Source organism: Chelmon rostratus, chromosome 1 (assembly GCF_017976325.1).
Source record: "Chelmon rostratus isolate fCheRos1 chromosome 1, fCheRos1.pri, whole genome shotgun sequence".
Lineage (NCBI taxonomy): Eukaryota > Metazoa > Chordata > Actinopteri > Chaetodontiformes > Chaetodontidae > Chelmon > Chelmon rostratus.
Window position 1 is genome coordinate 4,859,565 of NC_055658.1, and position 20,344 is coordinate 4,879,908.

Genomic DNA, 20,344 nt, shown 5'->3' on the forward strand with positions numbered 1-20,344 from the left:
GTGAAAAGTGGACGCAAAGCCAAAGCGAACCTGTGCGTTTGTGTGTGCTGGCACTTGCTAAATCCCTATTCTTCCATTTATGGTTTTTATTTCATCACTCGCTCCACCTTTTAGTGACTGTGGCACCATATGAACAAACACGCAACTATATAAAGTGTTGTGTTTTCTTTTTGCCTGCCGATCCTTATGTGACCCCCTGCCCAAACTTTTTCCATTCTGCAGGGGTGTTGTAATTACACAAATTCAATTTGTCTTGTTAATTTGTGTATTGATTGGACAAGCACTTGCCTCTGGCGGGTAGTCCTGCATCAGCGTGTGTGATTGTGCATGTGTGTGTGTGTGTGTGTATGTGTGTGTGTGTGTGTGTGTGAGAGAGAGAGAGAGAGAGACAGAGAGAGAGAGATTGTCTTGTACTTGTCTGCTGTCGCGCCTCAGAGCAGGTCTCATGCTTTCAGCCATGTCTGACATTTATTGTTGATCTCACTGACAAAAATCATTACCGTGACAATTAATCTCACTAATACAGCTGAGGTCAGAGTGCATTTCCTGATCCAGCCAGGTAGTCTTGATGCTAAGTGAGCCGGTTCCATTGTATGCGGCACCAGCAGTATTGATAAAACTGCCCATATCTGACAACCTGCAAAGTGCAAGACTTGTAGGGTCATAATAATATTGAACTAATTACAATATATTTTTTAAAAAAACATTTGGAAAGCATGCTGAGATGCAAACTAACATTAGATATGACAGAAGGAATGGTTTTGTAACTAATTCAGTCGTTACATGTGGTTCAAGAAGAGAAGTCTGATTGCGCTCCCATGTCTACACTGTAAATATCAAACTTCTGCCAGCAGTCAATTAGCTTAGCTGGGCAGAAAGACATGAAACAGTGGGAAACAGCCAGTCTGACTCTGTCAAAAGGTAACAAACTCCACAGACCAACACGGGTTCTCTCATTAACTAATTAACAACAGGCAAGGTGGAAAACCAGCAAGTTGTAGTTTTATGGGGGTTATGTGCTGAACAATATCTTGGCCAGACACAGTAAGGGTCTTGGCAGTTTCCTGGTTGCCTGGCAACCTGATGGTAAAAACAAGACTTTAGGAAATCACTGAACACATCATAGCTTTATATATATATATTTGTCCTGTACATACTGCAGAATTGACAATAAAGCTGACTTTGACTTTGACTCTGACTATATAGTGAGAGAGAGAGGGAGAGCTTTTCCTTAAAGGTGGCAACTTAACATGTGATGTTTCGATCTGAACTGTTTCTTTCCATGCCATATAGGAACAGTGAAAACATCTAGTTTTTGTAGACAAGTGTTTTTACTCTGGTGATCTGTTGTACGTCACACCTCTGCCCAATGTTTGCATCAGCTGGATATGGCGAACCACAGCGCTTTGAGGTTTGTCACAGGCTGCAAAGCCCTCACTCACCATTCCACCCTATATGGCAGACTTCAGTGGCCCTCATTGGCTTATCTTTGTGGGTATATCTCAATTAAAAGTAGTAACGTGTTGTTTGTGCTCACATGATACCTCCTCACTGTCTGTCTCTGCACTTAAATGGGAAAACAGGCCTTTATTTTTTCTGCCCCTGCAGCCTGGAACCACTTGTAGACAGAGCTGCAGCCAGGTAGGCTGATCCCAGTTAGGGGATCTGGAACTGTAGTGAAGGGTTTGGTGGCAATTTCGACTGGAACTTGTAACTGCCTCTTTGGCTGGACCCTCTCCCTTCTGTCTCTTTTCTCAGGCATATGAATAAAATACAATATGTTTTTTGTAGTTTTAATGTTGGCATGAATGCTGCTTGAAACAGTGTGATGCTGCTATCTTGGTGAAGGCTCCCTTAAAAAAGAGATTTGTGATGTAAGTGGGACTTACCACGTTCAGGAATTAAACGAAAATATGGTTATGGATGCCTTTTCCAAATTAATTGATACAACTTAACGTACATCACCTAAAAATCATCCACAATTGATCAAAAGCATACACTGCTTTTGTTAAGCTGGACTGATTTGCGTTGCTGTGAATTTCACTTTCTTTTGACTGTCACACTCCCTGCATGTATCCACAACGTCAGAGAATAGAAAACCACTCATGTCCTGCTTGTAATTATCACAAGGACAGTGTGACAAATCGGACGTGACTGGAAGGTGATATAATCTTTCTTTCAACTGACTGTCATAGAGGTATACAGTAAATACCTACTTTAAGTATATTGCACATCAGATCACCACTGGGAAACACCCACACAGGTGGTGACAGGCCGTCATGACAATGTCAAAGCAAACGCTAGTCAGACAGGTGGTGGGACAGCTCGGACAGAGCCAGGTTTGTCAAAAATGTAACATGAAAATGGAAGCAAGAGGAGCTGTTCACTGGAAACACAAATATATACCCAGAGAAAGTGATGCATATTAAATTTTTCTCAACTAAATCATATTTGACACCAGCTGGACATGAGCCACATGTCAATGGCAGGGATCTCTGCTGCGTCCTTCCAGCTCTGCAGCCATGCTCTCATGGACACATAATGAAAAATCTCCTCCTCTGGCTACAGAGTGACAACCGTTCATGTATTTGATATCACTGGTGTAAGCCTTATGGAGGGGAAGCAGCTTTATGCAAACAACTGAATATTCATTAGAAATTTTAAGTGCATACCAGCGTTGTTATTAGCTATAACTGCCTATTAGTTATTCTAAAGTGCTGGTAGTTCATAATGGTTTCCAGCCAAACTAATGATAATGCTCAGGTAAATTAGAATGCAAATACAGTTTGCTTTGAGCATTGGCTGCATATTTGTATTCTGCTATGCTGTTTTTACAGCAGACATTATATGTAACAGTCAAAATAACTCATTTACCAAGAGCCTGAAAAATGTCCAGATAATTATCGGAAGCGTTTGCACACAAAAGCTGCTCAGTTAGCCTGGAACATTTGTGGTGTTTGTGTCATCGGCACAAATGTTCACTTATTTTGAAAGGTTACGCTCAGCTAATGAATAAAATATCTATACAGTATTGTTCAGTGAAACTAAATATTGTTCTTTGAACTGCTGCTCTTTTATGCCGGGAATTTGGATGAGCTCCATGCATGAAATTGTATAACAAGAGCTTAGCTTGGAACAAACTGAGCCTGAACTGCTAACCAGGATGAGTGTCCTAAGCTCAAGGAAATTTAAGGCTTCCCAAATTAATAAACATTTACATGCTGGTGAAAGTAAATGGATTTAAGGGAACATCCAATGTTCTGATCTTACCTAGACAAGAGGTCATCTTTGGCACGGGTGTTATTATGCCCTATACACGTGCACACACCGAACTACACAAGCTGTGTGTTATAACCATGTAATCTCTTCTCCCCCAGCAGCCACAGACTGGGTGCAGTGCAGAGCTATGCTCCCAGTGTGTGTTTATGTGTGACCGAGTGCTTCACACCTTTTCTGGCCTACACAGCGGGGCTGGCTGGGTACAGCTGCCCTTCGGCAGGATAAAAGGGCAGATGAGTGGGCGGCTTCAGAAAAGCAAACCAGCATCTCAATAAGAAGCTGAAGGCCTGTGTGTGCAAATGTGTGTGTGTGTGTGTGTGTGTGTGTGTGTGTGTGTGAGGTAGTGGGAATATGATCAGGCTCAATGAGCAGCATCACTTAACAAGGCTTAATAACAAGGTGAACAATGTCTCTCTCTCTCTCACGCACGCACGCGCACACACACACACACACACACACACACACACACATGCACACACACACTTGCAAAATGGTCAAAATGAAAATTCTGGAGGTATATTAGTGGCTTCTCATGTGCCACTTGACTTTCATAAATGCAAAAGCAGTTCAGGTTGTAGAGCAGTCTCCTTTGCAGTCACCTGACATTTCTTTTTATCCACTTCTCTTGCCTCTGTTCCTTCAAATCTACATTTCATCTCTCTTTTATTTCACCCCTCTTTCTTTCCCGCTCCCTGTGTATTCTGATCCTATTATTGTAATACCCCTTTTCAAACGACACTTTCAACCTGAAGCCATGGCACAGGAGAGTGTGTCCCCCCTCATCGTTTCCTCTTGTACTCATAATACGTTCATGTCGGGACGAGACCTTCAGCATTCACTTCATCACGCGTTTGATTTGGGAGTGAATCGCTCCATTTTGTCTGATTCCTCTTGTATTTATGCGTCAATCCAATCTGGCTCTTTGAGCATCAGCATGAGTAGTGGATGCTGGAAGCTGCATTCTTAGGTCGATGTTTAAACACATTTCCCGATCCCTTGTGTGGCGATAATCCTACTTCATCAAAAATGTGTTGTTTTTCTGAATGCGAAAACAAGGTCAGATTCTGGTCAGGGAAACCAACTCTAAGTCAACTTATCAGCCTTAAAATAAACAGCGGTACCCTATCAACGTGCTTTTTCCCATGCTGCTCTTCATCTTTGTTCTTTCGATTACTTGATCATTGTTACACTGATCATTCTCAAAGAAAGTGAGGGTGACTGTATGAATTATTTACGATTTTGTATGGCAATTTCTTTTATTTTCTGTACTCTGTCAATACTTTACTCCCTTGTGTCTCCCTCATATCTAATATGCTTAAAAAAACATGTCTGTGCGTTGTATGGTTAGTGGGGTATACCATTTGTAGTATTGGTGTGCAACTGCAATATATGGTGCCAATATATCCTTTTTATTAAAAATGAGATATTGGCCATTCAGTGTTGTTCATTTCAGATATGATGGAGGTTCATCCCAGACTGCGGCTGTGTATAGGTTTTTTAATAATATTTGTATATCAGATGTATTTGTGTATTTGGTGTCCAAGCAAAGAAATCCTTTGGTGTGAGGGTTTGTGGATTACACTTAACAGCACAGAGAAAGCACTCTAAAAGCTGCCTAAAGGAACCATTAACCATGAAAGAATTATGATTAGTTGTTCAGGAAGTGGTTGTTGTCTGGGAATTTTTTTTTCACAATGGTCTTAAAGGATAATTCTTGTTAGTTAAAACTGGATATTCAACTATCAGTATCTGGAAACCTCCAAACGTATTTGAAAGAGAAAATAAAGACAAACAGTACAATTATTGCTGCAAAATTGCAGCAATACATATTTTTTATATATTTTTTCTACATTTTTTTTCTTTTATATAGTCAAATTTTCATTTTGCTTGTATAATATGTACATATATAGTCAGCTTTTTATTTTGTATTTTGTTTTCTTAATATCTCTATCTCTGTTGCTTTTCTTTCCAACTGCTATCACATGTTGCTGTAATGCCCAAATTTCCACAGCTGGGGACAATTAAAGTTTTATGTTATCTTGTCTTATGTTATCTTGTCTTGTCTTATCTTATCTTATCTTATCTTATCTTATCTTAACATTGTGATGTTATGAAAATGGGATCCATCACAGTCGAATTCAACTTGGACCCACCACAAATGAGTAATGGCTAGTCTCTGGGTCTTGTTTAATTAATGACTTAATAACTGCCATAGGTAGTTTGCTGTAAGCTCTGTACTCGATGGGAACCTTGAACAGATGTACTTTATAGTACATCTTGCTAGGACTGGGTTGGACCCCCTCAGAACTGTCATAGCTCTTCATGGCATAGCTTCAACAAAGTGTTGGAGATATTCCTCAGATGTCTGGGTCCATATTGACATGATGCAGATTTGTCAGCTGCACATCCATGGTGCAGATCTCCCGTTCTACCACATCCCAAAGATGCTCCGTTGGATTGAGATCTGGTGACTGTGGAGACCATTTGAGTCCATATTCAAGAAACCAGTTTGAGATTGTGACATGGCACATTATCCTGCTGGAAGCAGCCATCAGAAGATGGGCACACTGTGGTCATAACGGAATGGACATGGTCAGCAACAATACTCAGGGAGGCTGTGGCATTTACACAACACTCAGCTGGTACTAAAGGGCCCAAAGTGTGCCAAGAAAATATCCCCCTCACCATTACACCAGTACCAGCCTGAACCGTTCATACAAGGCAGGATGGATCCATGCCTTCATGTTGTTGATGCCAAATTCTGACTGCACCATCTACATGCTGCTGTAGAAATCAAGCCTCATCAGACCAGACAATCTTTTTCCTGTCTTCTACTGTTCAGTTTTGGTGAGTCTATGTCAACTGTAGCCTTAGTTTCTTGTCAGGGGCTGTACCTGGTGTGGTCTCCTGCTGTTGTAACCCATCCACTTCAACGTTCATTGTGTTGTGCATCCAGAGATGCTCTTCTGAATACCTCAGTTGTAATGAGTTGTTGTTTGGGTTACTGTTATCTTTCTATCAGATCGATCCAGTCTGGCCATTATCCTCTGACATCTGCCATCAACAAGGCATTTTTGGCCAGAGAACAGCACCTGGATATTTTCTCTTTTCTGACCACTATCTGTAAAAACCTTGGGATGGTTGTGCATGAAAATACCACTAAATTAGCAGTTTCTGAAATATTCAGACCAGCCCATCTGGCACCAACATCCATGTCTTTTTTTAAGTCACTTAAATCATCTTTCATCCCCATTCTTATGCTTGGTTTGAACAGATTGACTTGACCGTGCCTACATGCCTAAATGCACTGAGTTGCTGCCACATGATTGGCTGATAAGATGTTTGTATTGAGCAGTTGTAGGGTGTACTTAATAAGGTGGCCGGTGAGTGTATACACAGTCAGCAGTATGGGGATCAAACAGACAATTTGTCATGCCCGCTGAACTTTGTTGTGGTGATATTGCAGTGCTCCCAGATCTCAGCAATTACTTTGTAATTATAACCAGTAAACCCAAGTTGTAATGAACCAGAATGATCCTTTAATGCTGTTGCTAATGCTTATGGTGAATAATTGGTCAACATTCAGTACAGAGATTACTGGTACAAATGATCACATTTAAGCAGCTTCCATTGAGAAATATGGGAAAAGGCTGTCAACAAAAGTTTTCATCACACAGTCTGCTACATTCATGGACTTCCATACATATAAATAGTTTAATGCAGTTAAATTAAGGTCTAGGCCTGGTGATGGGTTTGTCACATGCAGTAGGTAAACGCTGAAACAAGTTAATTAGACTTGTAAATATGTACAGCCTGACTCTAATTACAGTCTGTGCCGTGACAAATCAGCCTCACCTTTGCAAACCCACGAACTCTTTAGGATCCAATAACTCTGACACCAACCAAAGATAAAGAAATTATTCAGGATTTACAATACATGCACGCGCACACACACACACACACACAAATACGAAACACATCCGGCTCTCCAGGCAGACCTCACCTCCCACACATATTACTTTTTCAGTGAAGGAACAACAGCATCTTTCCCAAGAGAGAGGACCAATCCAAGGGAAGAAATAGCAAAAGAGACAAGGAGGCGTTAGTCTCTCAGATTAAAACACTAAATATACTGAGACGTACAAGACATTGTGTTCTCTGTTTCCATCTGTCTATAACTCCTGCCTGCCGCCCTCAGTTCAACAAGCTTTATTGTCTTCAAACTTCAACAATATTACCACAGCAACAAAAGAAAAGATCTATTTTCCCTTAAGAGCTAGAGATGTAAACCTGTCGTAACTCAGTTTACACATACTTTCAGATCTTTCCAGCTATGTATCACAGCGAGCAACAGGACTGTGTGTGAGTGACTATCCGCTGCACATCTTATCCAAATTAGCATTTGTGTAAAAACAATGCTTAAATGGGAATCAAAGTGGGTGCAGATCAAAATTCATTGGCTGTCAGCTTTAATAAGATCAAAATCATCGAGTGTGTGTGTGCAGTTGTGTAAGAGTCACCGCCACTGCCTAATCCTCGTGGAAAGTTAATACGCACAGGGAATTAAAGCCAAAATGGATTTCCGTTCTTGTCTACTACAATCCTGAGTCCTCAGACTAAATTGAAAAGGGGAATTTGCAAGGTGTATTTCTCCAGTTTGTTCATTTGTACTATACATCTCTGCTTCGGCCTTACCTAAAGTTAACCGCATGCAGTATTTGCTCTGACTTGGCATGTCCTTTTATAGATGTCATCTGGGGTTCTTGTTTTTAATTTCTGTCTCTGCAGGCCTGGTCACATCAGAAAGTCTCACAGCCAAATGAATGCACAAATCTTTGTAGATATATTAAGGTCAGGCTTGCTGTTGACTCCACTCGCAGGTGAACTGCTGTAGCTGGTTGGCTAATGCTAACACACTAGCCAGCCAAAACACACACTGTCTTCCCTGTACTGTGCTGTGAACCTACCATGGCATTTTGTTTAGGGGATTGTGCATCATTTCATTGAAGAAAGGGTTATTGTGGAGGGAGAGAAGCTCTCCAAGCTAACGATCTTGCAAGCAGCGACAGGATTTACTGTCTCAACAAGACATAAAGTTATTGTCCTGATTCCATGGTCAATAAGGGTACAATGAGTTCACCCTGTTTATTATAAAAAGAAAAAAAACAAACATAAAAGATGTATGTGTACCATCAATCGCCTGTGTCCTATTTTGTCGAGTGACAATAACTTGCTTTGTACTGGGCCATTTACTCCCCCAGGCATTTTGTTCGCTGTATTGCAGTTGTACATCATTTCATTCAATAAAGAATTTTATTCAATAGGAAAAACAGGCATGACAGTTAGTAAGCTTCCTAACTTGCTTCACGTAATTAATGCAAATGATGTGTCTGTGACTCTAGCATGGACTCCTGTCTCTCAACTGTGTGCAAACCATTCTGCCTTTGTGGGTCGGTTCATAGTCCGACAATCCAGGTTAAAAGAGGTTCAAGCTAATAAGGTATTACAGCTTCCTCCACGTTGAACTCTCCAACCCTCTGTTCCCTCAAAGGTCAGCCCTGTCAAGACTGCTTGCTATGGGTCAATGGTGAAATGAATCAATGGCAAATTAGCTTGTCCAAGTTAATTTAAGTTCAATTTCATTGGGATTTCCATTGAAATGTTGGTGCACAATTTTTGCCAGGACAAGTACCCCTTCATCAACACCAACCATCATGTTCTAATTGTGTTTATTTAGACTGATGAACTGGATTAAACTGGAAACTTGTATTGTTTTTTGGACCGCGAGAGTGCTGGTTCGGTAAAGCATTCGTACCACTACCGCTTCAATTTAAAGGATTGTGACAACCAGGCTGGGCCAAAAAGGTGATGGACTGCAGTCTAACATCCCTACAGGACCTTATTCCTCCACGACGACCAAGTAAGATTGTGGCTGACCCCTCCAATCCAGGACATGATCTTTCTGAGACATTCCTAAAACGCCACAGGCCAGAAGAATACTTTCTTCCCATCTGCTGCTAGCCTCATCAATAAGGCCAGACAAAGTCTCCACACCTCATGCATTACATCAACATCCTTTGCTTTATTATCTCTGTAAAGTGCAGGTTTTGTTTTGCACATTTCCCAGTCGATGTTTTGCACATTCCTGCAAAAACTGTACAGCTCCTTCATTTTAAAAACAGTTATAACATACCGTTTTTTAAAAGTAATCTTTCATATTTTTAATGTGCATTTTTTAATGATATATTTCTTTCTTGACTTTTGACTTTGATTTTCTCTCACTTTGTTCGGGTACATTCTAGTTTGTTGAGTTCCTTGTATGTGAAAACTTGGCAACAAACGTAGTTCTAATTTAAGTGTATATCCCCTCAGGCAACACAGCCTTTTCAGTATTTTTGAATGTTATAACACAGCATAAAGTCATATCATTCTTTCAAGCATTTTTCAAATGAAACTAGTGTAGTCTGAGATAATGCTAAAAGGAAATTAAATCTCTCCAAACTCTTCCTCCTCTACAGAGCTTCTGCACAAATGTACAAATCAATTACATGCAAAGTCAAAGTAATTCCTTCGATATAATCAGTTGCAGTTCTCAAACAGTGAAGAATTTATCTTAGAGCCAGATTGAACATGTTATTAAGCTTGAGATGTTCCTACCTACGGCCATGAAGTCCTCGTGGTCCCAGGCCTGCAGCTGGGCTAAGGGGCCGCTGTACAGCAACAGTCCATCGGCCACGTCGGTGATGAACTCCAGCGATACGTGGCTCTCGAAACATGGCATTATGGGAGGAAACCAGGCATAGCCATTGCCATGGAAACTGTGCTTGTTCTGCTGGCACTCAGGCCCCTCGAACTGAGCTGGGCATTGGCACCTTGGAGGAGAGAAGAGGGAAGCAAGAGCCAGCATTACTCACATTCATGAATGAAATAAGTAGCTTACTTTGAGGGGTTTTTTTTGTGCAATTCCTTGACAACTACCTTTTTGGCTCCAAAAATGTGTAAGTTGAAAACACTATTTTGATCCTAATCTCCCTCCCCTCTTTTTAAGCCACTTACTATATTTTTGGTCTTTGAACTATTTTTCCTGCGCTCTCTCTAAGTCTCGTTTTCTGCTCTCAGACAGCCTTGCCCCTCGGCTTTTTCTCTCTCACTCCGTCTGTTTCACTGATGCAGATGTTCTCATTAGTGGCAAAACCACAGGGAGAATCACTACATCACCAGGAAACTCCACTCTGTATCTCCACACATCCATGTGCTAATTTGTCCTATGGCTTCCTGTCAAAATTTAACCTCTCTCCTCCTCACCCATGGGTTTCTGATACAAATCCTTTTTGTCTGTCAATCTTTCCCCACATGCTCTATCATGTTTCCTATATTGCAAACATTTTTTTAACCATGTGCCCAATTATGTCACCCATTCATCTCACATTCTTCAGACTTTAAGATTATTGCTTGATACTGCATCTTTTATCTGACACCCATTTTAAACTAACAAAACAAAAAAGTGCAAGTGCAAAAAAGTATATTAAAAAAAGTATAAAAAACAAAAAACTGATTGTTGAAACATTAGAAATAATGAAACTAACTACCTACTTTGCACTTTTAAAAGGTAACATTATTAGTGCCATTAACAAATTATTATTGTTGGCCTAAGAAATAATTTTACAGACAATGTTTTGGTGTCAAAACAACCTTGGAGCCTCTCAGGGGCCTTGTCCCCCTGTTATAGGTGCACACAGTTTCCAGCAGTAGGGTTGTTTGAAAAAAGTTTGTCTCAAAATGTGGTGACTGCACTGCACCGGATGACCTCTGAGATCTATCAAATCTGTTGGGGCTTTATTGCACCGGAAGTGATAAGTCCAGACTCTGGGAGGTGTCATGATACAGGACATGTCACACAGTAAAATGTGTTTTATTCTAATTTTGTTGTATTTTATGGTGATGAATAGAGAGGTCGTGTCCAGTGTATGGAAACACATTTATGCACACAATGTGCCACTACTGCAAACACTTGGAGACGTACATGTAACTCCTGAGGAACCAGGGTTTGGACTTACTTACAGTAAAATAAGAATGTCCTGATAGATTAGATAGAGCTCAGGGCTAATCCTGAGGACAGCTCATTCCAAATACTTGGGCTGGACAAACATATCTGTGTTACAGCTTGTGTGTCTGAACTACACAACGTCATGTACGGTATGATCCTGACCGATCCTGTCAGGGTAATGGGGCAATTGGTGATTATGAATAAGTAATAAACAGGGTTCCCACTGACAGACGGGGATCGCAGCATACACCGATATGCTCCTCTCTGTGGCAGAGTGTACTCACGTAGCCTTTAGATCAGGCATCTCAAACCGATTCCATAAAGGGCTGTGTGGCTGCAAGTTTTCATTGCAACCCAGGAGGAGCACACCAGGCTGGAATCAATTAATCAGCTGATCTCAGTCTTCAGCTGATAACTAAGTGATCCCTTGATGTTGTTTGGTTGGCCTGGTGTGCTCCTCCTGGGTTGGAATGAAAACCTGCAGCCACGCAGCCCTTTATGGGGGTTTGAGATGCCTGCTTTAGATGTTTTAACATCACTACTTTTAATACTGTGTCTGTAGATAGGCAAATGCAAGACACTAATTAGGCCAGTAGGGGTCACTATGCTGTGGGATCATTGTCCTATATATGTAGGAACCTTCGTCCAGGTGACAGGTGCTGCTGGACGGAGGAGCAATACAGTTTTTGACTGCTGTGCCAGGAGGAATCATACGCTGTGCCACGATGAGTAACATGCTGTATTACTGTATCGTATTGTTTCAAAGTTCATTGTTTTGAGTTATGTCCACAGGGAAATGGAAACGAAACGCTTCGATTACATTCATTAACAGTGTCCTTTTACTGCTTTTTGTTTAAATTTTTTTTTTTAATTATTTTTGCAGTATTCCGTCATTGCATTTTATTTGGAAAGCCCGTTGTGCTCTATGTTTGTCAAGTGCTATGTAAATAAAGTGTATCATCATCATTAATTGATAACCTGAATCCCTTTATTATTAGGAATTATATAAACCACAGCTGCCCCATCACTAATAACTGAAAAGCACACACACTTTAGCCCCTTTACTTGTAATATTAAAGGCAATCTTAAACGGCTAATCACACTCACTGTGAGTGTTGTGTTATGGTCCACTTGCATAATTTCAGCCAAGTAAAAATTCCTCTCTCTCAACCCACCTGTCGTTAGCAATTATGAAATATACAAACTGCACAAACAGCCTCGCTCCCGACTATACACACAAACACACAGCTCGGAAACAAAGTGTTTCTCCACGGCAATTCCTCTGCTCTCCTAATGCGTGAGCTTTTCATTGATTTATGTTGTTCACACTGATTCTCAAGTTTTAGCCCCGTGGATCCTGCAAACCCACAAAACGATGCTGTGCATGCATTGACACACACACACATCTCATTGGTGTTCTGCAGACAGCTCATTTCTCATCTAACTGTTCATTTGTTGTCTTGTTAATTTTCCTGCCTCTGCTTTCTTCCAGGATTGAAAAAGAACAGACGAATGCACACACACACACACACACACACACACACACACACACACACACAGAGAATAAGAAATTACACCGCTCACGTACAGTGCCCTATAATACATAATAACCATGCTGCTCTTGTGCATACAGTTCCATTTTTCAAAAGAGGATCAAACTGTGTTGGGATATATTTGTGGAAAAACTCTAAACTTCAAACTTCTGGGTCCCAAGACAGCTGCTGGTCTGTTACGTGTGTTCCACGACCCGTTTGGTCTCTTAACACCCTGTTGGTACTGGTGGCAATAGGATGTGCAGGTAAAAAGTTGTGGTCCTGATCAGTTCACACAGCATTACATTAGCTGACTTATTGAACAGAAAACCTCAGTGCTCTGATGTTTTACTTATTACCTTTAGGTTATTATGTTGTTAACATTATTTGCATTATTCGCAGTCTCTAAGCCAGCTGCCCTGTGACCTCAGCATTGGTAGGCAGTGTTGGGCAGTAACACACTGCTTGGTACCACGTTATAGTAACCTGAGTACTTTTTTCAGCAACTAGTGTAACATAATACTATTTGAAAACCAGTAGTTATTGATCCTAGTAGGTAATCTTTTGTTGCTTCTACATTATTGGAGCGAGCTTGTTAACTGTCTTAGCCGGACTTTAATGGACATTTGACATCAGTTTGGTCTGTCTGGGTTCAGTGGACAGACTGATGCAGCATGTTAGCTGGACTAACCTCCACCACAAGAGGAGAAATGCTCTCTTGCTACATTAGCCAGTCATAACCTGGTTTAGTTCAGAGTCTCCTTGGCTTTAATGATTTAACCCCTTGACGCCTGAATTTATTTAGAATTATATTAAAGAGATTAATTCTTTGTGTTTTTGCTTTCCAATTGATCCTAAATTAAGAGCAGTTTGTTCTGTTGCACATACAATAGATATAAATTTAGGTATGATGCAAATTACTGACAACAGGCGTTAATGCTTAAATGCAATAAAAATACTTTTTTTTTCAAAATTCATAAATGTGCATCATAAAAGCCATTCAAAATTCATTTATTTCATCAAAACAGCCACAAAATTGGCCATTACATTGTAACAACGGCTGTGGTTTTCACTTTGACCTGTCCGACGAGAAACCAGTGCTTGCAAAAGGTTCCTAGGTGTGTGTTGAATATGCACAAACCGGCATTAGAGGAATGTATGCGCGATTCGGCTAAAATGTGGATTAAAGCAGTATGATGCGAATTCGCGACAATCGGCCTTAAGGGTTTAATGAAACAAGTAATGTAACGCATTATTTTTGCTGTTGAGTAATTAGTAAAGTTATGTAGTGGCTTCTCAGTGAGTAACATGTAACTAGTAATTGATGACATTTTGTCAATCATCTTACCCAGAGAAATGCAGAGAAATGTACCGAGTCACTGAATACTGTAGGAAGTGCTCAAATCACAGATGGGACTAAGCAGCAGCTACGTCTGCTTCCCATCTGCTTAATGTCCTGTGTGTATGTTTTTTTTACATGGAAGAACGTGATGTCACTCACTTTCCTGCATCAATCAGGATTTAGCCAAATTTGAATCTTAATCTGGTGACAGTTGGGGTATTGTTTGCTTATGTTGCCCGGCCACTTCCAATCAAACGTGATCAAATCACACCCACGCAGCACTGATGAAGCAGATTAGCTGAGTTTTTGACTGTTAAAACTCTTGATACATGAGATAAGATAGATCTGAAATAGATATGCAGGAGTCGCAGAACAAAATAGGAAAGAGTGTAAATAGCATCTGTGCAAATAAACAATACAGATCATCAATAAGGTTCAAACCAAACGTGCACAGTGACTGAAATGTTAACTCTAACTCTACATAGTGTAAATAGTTAATGGTAAGGTGCAGATCCAAAAATATACGCTATTCCAAAAAATGTACACAGGTTAACCATAGTGATGATAAATAACAAAACCAAGCAACTGGTGGACCTGCAAGATGCAAATGCTAAATATAAACAGTGTCAAGATATGAACGGTAAGGATCATAGATTCTGTATGCATGAAAAAGTGGCATCTAGCTATGTATGTTCAATGTGAAGCTGAGGTGCAGGAAAGTGTTTATGATTCAGCCAGTGGTGGTGATCATGTCCGTGATATTGCATGAACTATAACTCATGTTGTCCATAATTCAGACACAGTCGTCCATCAATCTCTGTATTGAATATTTCAGGGTTTTTTTTCCCCCGACCTTTACATTTGAAGAGAATAATCAAAGTCACGTTTTCAGAGACGTTTTATGGTGTGCATGAATGTGCATGACTTTAGGCACCAAGAAAACAGCCATGCCTGTGTTTCCATTTCAACAATGTCATCCTAATTCTCTGGGTGGAAGACAATCTGAGACATAGTTTTAGTCACAATGGCCAAGCCCTCCAATCCTCTTAAGGCAGCTTTGTTTTGCTCATTCGCTGTCTGCTGGGAACCGTGTTTGTTAATGTCGGACAGGCAGCTGTAATCCCACCCCCAACCCCCAACCCCCAACCCTGTCACTCCCCTAATCTCATTATTAATCCCGGTGCCTGCATCATCTGCATGCTCTTCCTCCAATCTTGGGCCATAATCTGTTTGAATGTGTTGGGGTGGGGTCATATCTGAAAGCCTCTGGAACAGAAAACTACCCTACAGTAATTCTCTTTTGTATTATCTCTTATCTTACCCTCATGAATTATTTCTTCTCCCTTCACTTCTCTTCTGCTCTCTCTTCTTTCCTTCTTCTGTTCCTCTGGTAACCATTTCCCATCTTTTGCCCCCATTTCCTGCCTTCAGCTTTCCTGTTTTTCCTCTTTTTTCTTTCATTCTCTTCACAACATTGCTCTAACTCTCCCATTGGTCTATTCTTTTCTGAGCTTCCTTTATTTCTCCCATCTCCTCCCCTTCTATCCTCATTTTTCTAACCCTGACATCCCATTTCTCACCCCCTCTCCTCCTCTGAACCTGCAGAATCACACAGCAGATGTTGCAGAGCTCAGGTACTGTAGTGTGATTGAAAATGTGACAATCACACAGCATCAGTGTCTCGGGGTTGACAACTTCGCCTGTTTTGCCTTGTTTTGCCTTGTTTTCTCCTTGTCATCTACTTGGCTGACACTTCACAAAGAAACATTTTCTGCATTTTCATTCTGGCCCACATTCACTTTTCATGAAAGACATGAGCGGCAGGAGCTGAAATGTATCATTCACATTCACAAGCACCATTTTTACATGTTCATCAGAATTAAAGGCCTGTTTTTTTGTTTTCTCTCCACCTTCGAGTAACCGTTTAGAACAATGTAGTGAATAGGGAAGGCTTCTGGCCCGGGATAAATAAATCATATAGTAAAATCTCTGAGTCTGTAAATGGTGTCTTTCGTGAGTTAAAGTCTGCAAATTAGAAGCATCATCAGTGCTCTCAAGACTGACATATAAATTCTGCATCCAGGTGTGGATGTACTCCCACAAAAGTGGTTTACACCTTACCCGAGACTTTGACTGTCAAATAATCACGAAAAGAAGATGATTTTGTCCAGCATGACTGTAAAGTACAAGATTAATTCAACAGTGAGGAGGGTCTGTAGGTTCACTAAACATCTCCAGGCAGCAAGAGGAGGAAGTGTCAGGCGAAACAGTCACAGTGAAGGAGTTGATCTGTCCACACAGCTTGTAAAGCCCACAGTGTCGGTGCTGCACTATATCACAATATCAATGTACAGATGGGTGACAAATTTAAGAACAGATCTTAGACTTATAAAGGTTCTTGCCACCACCGGTTGACAATACAGTTGACATAATTACTATTATGTATATAATTTTTTACTGCTTGCTACTTTGATATTTTATTCTGTATAGTTTGCTCTTTTTAGTCCTATTTCACAAATTTTCACTTTTTTCACAGTGTTACGCTTACAGTCACGGTACACTTTATTTTCTACACACTGCCATTTGCTGTAGATATTCTTTTTTTGTGCAATACTTTTTCATTACTACTGTTTACTATTTTGCTATTTCATTAATATGTATATAATTTTTTACTGCTCACTATTTTGATATTTTATTATGTATAGTTTGTTCTTTATAGTCTAATGCTGCTGCACTGCAATTTCCCAGCTTGGGATAAATAAAGTATATCTATCTATCTATCTACAGTTCCAGCACCCCTTGTCATAGAGTCCCCAAGTCTCTGCAAGTCTACTGGACGAATGAACACAATTCCTCCCTAACTCGGTGTTTTGATGATGGTGGTCTGTTTGAGTTTGTTCTAATACACTGGAATAGAACTGAAATTAAATCGAAACACACACTGTACAATTCTGACAAGTGATGAATGAGTGACAGTATATAAAAAACAACCAGGGATAGACAAACAACAACAACAAGTGAATACTATGATTATGTCTGCACAGAAATGAATTGGAAAAGTTTTCCTTAATGACGTAAAATACCTTATTAAGACCTTAATTTGTGCTTAGTCCTCTGGAGACAATGCACTTTGTTGTTGAACGGTGTGTATAGCTATCACGGTATCTCCTCCATTATTACTCTGAACTAGATAATAGAGGCGTCTCACCACACAAAGCAATGCAACATTGTTTGAAGAGATTAACAGGGAGAGAATGACAAAAGAAAAATATCCGCATCTGTAATAACTGTGTATTTGTCTGTGTGTGTTTGTGTGCATGTGTGTAATCCAGGGATTATGTCTACAGTGGATCCAGCCAGTCATCCGGCTCTGGTCCAGCGGTGAGCCACATTACACGCTGGCTCCAGCCATCCAGAGTGAAATCCTGCCCTTTCCACTCGTTGCTTCTAATTAAATGAAGCTGAAGGGTAAAATTAACTTCTACAAGACACAGCAAGAAAGCTTAGCGAACACGCGTGTGATGAGACGCTCATCTGTGCTCGCATATGTTCAGAGGGAGTACGTGTGTGCGGTGATGAACACGTATATCTCTGTTGCTGCTTCAGGATTAGGTATTTGAACATCGTAATCATAGAGCACCTGTACCAGCAGCTGCCACTACCATTTTCTCTTCTGTGATGTCTAAACTCCGCCGAGGTCTGATGTATGGCCTCATGTGTGTCCTTCACCGGTTCCCCGCCTGTGAAAATGTGCTCTGGATGTTTCTCTTCAGATGATAATTTCAAAGCTGAAATCTGTCATTTATTTTAGTCGTAGTCATAATTATATAGCATCCGCATGGCCCAGTGTTTGATGTTAAAGTTAAGCTGAAATTAAACTGCTCTGGAAATTACATGGCACATGTTTTTTTTTTTTCTAAAAAGCAAAGACTGTCCATCTGTCTGTCCGTTTTTTGTGTATCTCAAGAACCGTTCATTTCATCAACCTCACACTTGGTGGGTGTATTGCAAAGTACTAAGTGAAATGAGAAATGTCCTTTCAACCCTTTTAGATCACATCCACAGTCATACTGTGCACCTATTTAACAATAAATGCCAATGCAAAAAATAATTAAAAATAAAGTTTGTATTCTGAGACAGAAACCTAACCAAACACTGTGTGTACTCACAACAATTTCAACCAATAATGTCACAACATCTACCCATCAATCAGTCTTCAACTTTTAGTGGCACAGAGCTGAGATTCATTAGCTAGTTAGCCAGCAACAGCAAGGTACATTTGTGCATCTCAAACCTTGTTCTGTGTCCCCAGAATGTCGTGGTTAAGGGCCCCAATGGCTAGGCCTTCTTCATTTTGAGGAAAGTGCTATTTGTGACAGCTCCAGGTTCTGCACATGGCATGCTATGGTGGACTACAGGGAGCATGCTGTCGCTGAGCTTTGTCTCTCTCTCCATGATGAGAGAGAAATGTTTTGGATCGATGTACAGTCTGTAAATCATTTCAGTTATTTTCTTTACCCCACACTGCTGCTTACATACACTTTCCAGTGATTATCTTAACTGCATATTACTAAGAAACAGAACCATGTAATAACCATTTTAAGGTTTTAAATCAAATACTTAAAAATACAAGTGATTAATTAATATGTGTCACAGCAATTCTTTTGAATTTGAGGTCCGGTATTTTTCTGATCCCTTATTTGAAAGGGACAGACAAACAGAAAATGAGAGATCATAGTGTTGCTAATCTGCAAAACCCTTCCCTAGAAATTAATGGATTAAACAATGAGGTAAAAAGAAAGTAAACTGAGTAATGCAAGGTACAAAAAAGAACATTCCATTTAAAGACTAGACAAAGCACAGGTTTGTTGATTTGGAAGCTGTCTTAAAAGAATGGCAGAATGGAGCTTTACAGTTGCCATTAGCAGCTGCTCTGGTGGATCTGCTGCAGCGTTATATGATCAATAACACAGCAGTGACCTGGAAATTAGGTGATGATGATTAGATGATTCTATAAAATACTTAAAAATTAATGACATTTAACTTATTTATCTTTATTTTGATTATATCACTTGAGCAATATAAGAATAATCTTTCGAACAATTGATAATAATTACTATAATTACTTGTTAAATTAAATGAATAATCAAAGAAATCATTAGATTAATCAATTAAAAATAATAATCTAAGTGCAGCCGTACACCCAGTTATACCCAGAGACAAGTAGAGAGAGACAGACTTCAGGTTAACGCCCTCTCTCTCTCAACATCAGCTCATTTGAGTTTTAATGTTAATGTTTTGTGAACCCAGCGACAGTCAGTCTTGAGTGGGAAGTACTTTGAATCAGTGGTTCTAGAAAAAGCCACAAACAGCAACACCACAGGCCAAGTAGAAGCCTGGTGGACACGTTTTCAACAGGCACTGCACTAGTTTGAGCAAAAGATCAGTATCAAAGTAGAGTACAAATTCCTGTCTGCCCTTGGCTTAAAATTACAGTTGCCAGCACAAGTTTGTTCACGCTGTGTCTCTGTGCCCATGCTGGCAAAGTCATCTGTCTACGTGCACATTAGGGATCAACTCTACGACACCTTAACCTTTCCTCTGGCATCATCAGGTCCACATTTTAATTTGTCCGTTACTTCAGTTTACAACAAAATATCTGACCATCTTCAGCTGTCGTGCACATTTACTCCCAATTAGCAAAAGTTAGCAATGCATGTTAAACTACAGTGAGTTTGCACCACGGTGCCTATGTAGCCTCACAGAGCTGCTAGCATGACTGTAGACTCTTCAACACAACACAATCTGCTGTCCTGTCCTAAAGAAGCCAATCACAGGCTGTTGCATGGTGGAGACAACGACCTCAAGAGATCTAATGATGATGATGCTTCTCCTGGACAGGAAAGGTTCAAGGAAAAATTAGAGCTAGCTGCTATAGTGTAGTGTCAGGTCTGCATGCCACTTAGCCACATCCTGCAACAAATCATGATTATGATTATGTGACACCAACAAAAAGAAGCTAAAAACAAACAAACAAAAAATATAGCTGATGATGTAATATCAGTGGCTTTGCATTTTGTGTTGCAGTTCATATATAATTTTATTTACCTCCATAAACCTATATATCTATTTTACCATTACTTA

At 40.2% G+C, this 20,344-nt stretch overlaps 1 protein-coding gene across 1 annotated transcript in view; it reads right to left on the reverse strand.

Moving 5' to 3' along the window:
* Positions 1-20,344, reverse strand: part of si:ch211-186j3.6 (neural-cadherin) — a 294,654-nt gene that overhangs the window by 66,107 nt on the left and 208,203 nt on the right. The window contains exon 27 of the mRNA XM_041938705.1: positions 9,937-10,151. Within this exon, the coding sequence (XP_041794639.1) occupies positions 9,937-10,151 (215 nt within the window). The remainder of the gene's footprint in view (positions 1-9,936; positions 10,152-20,344) is intronic.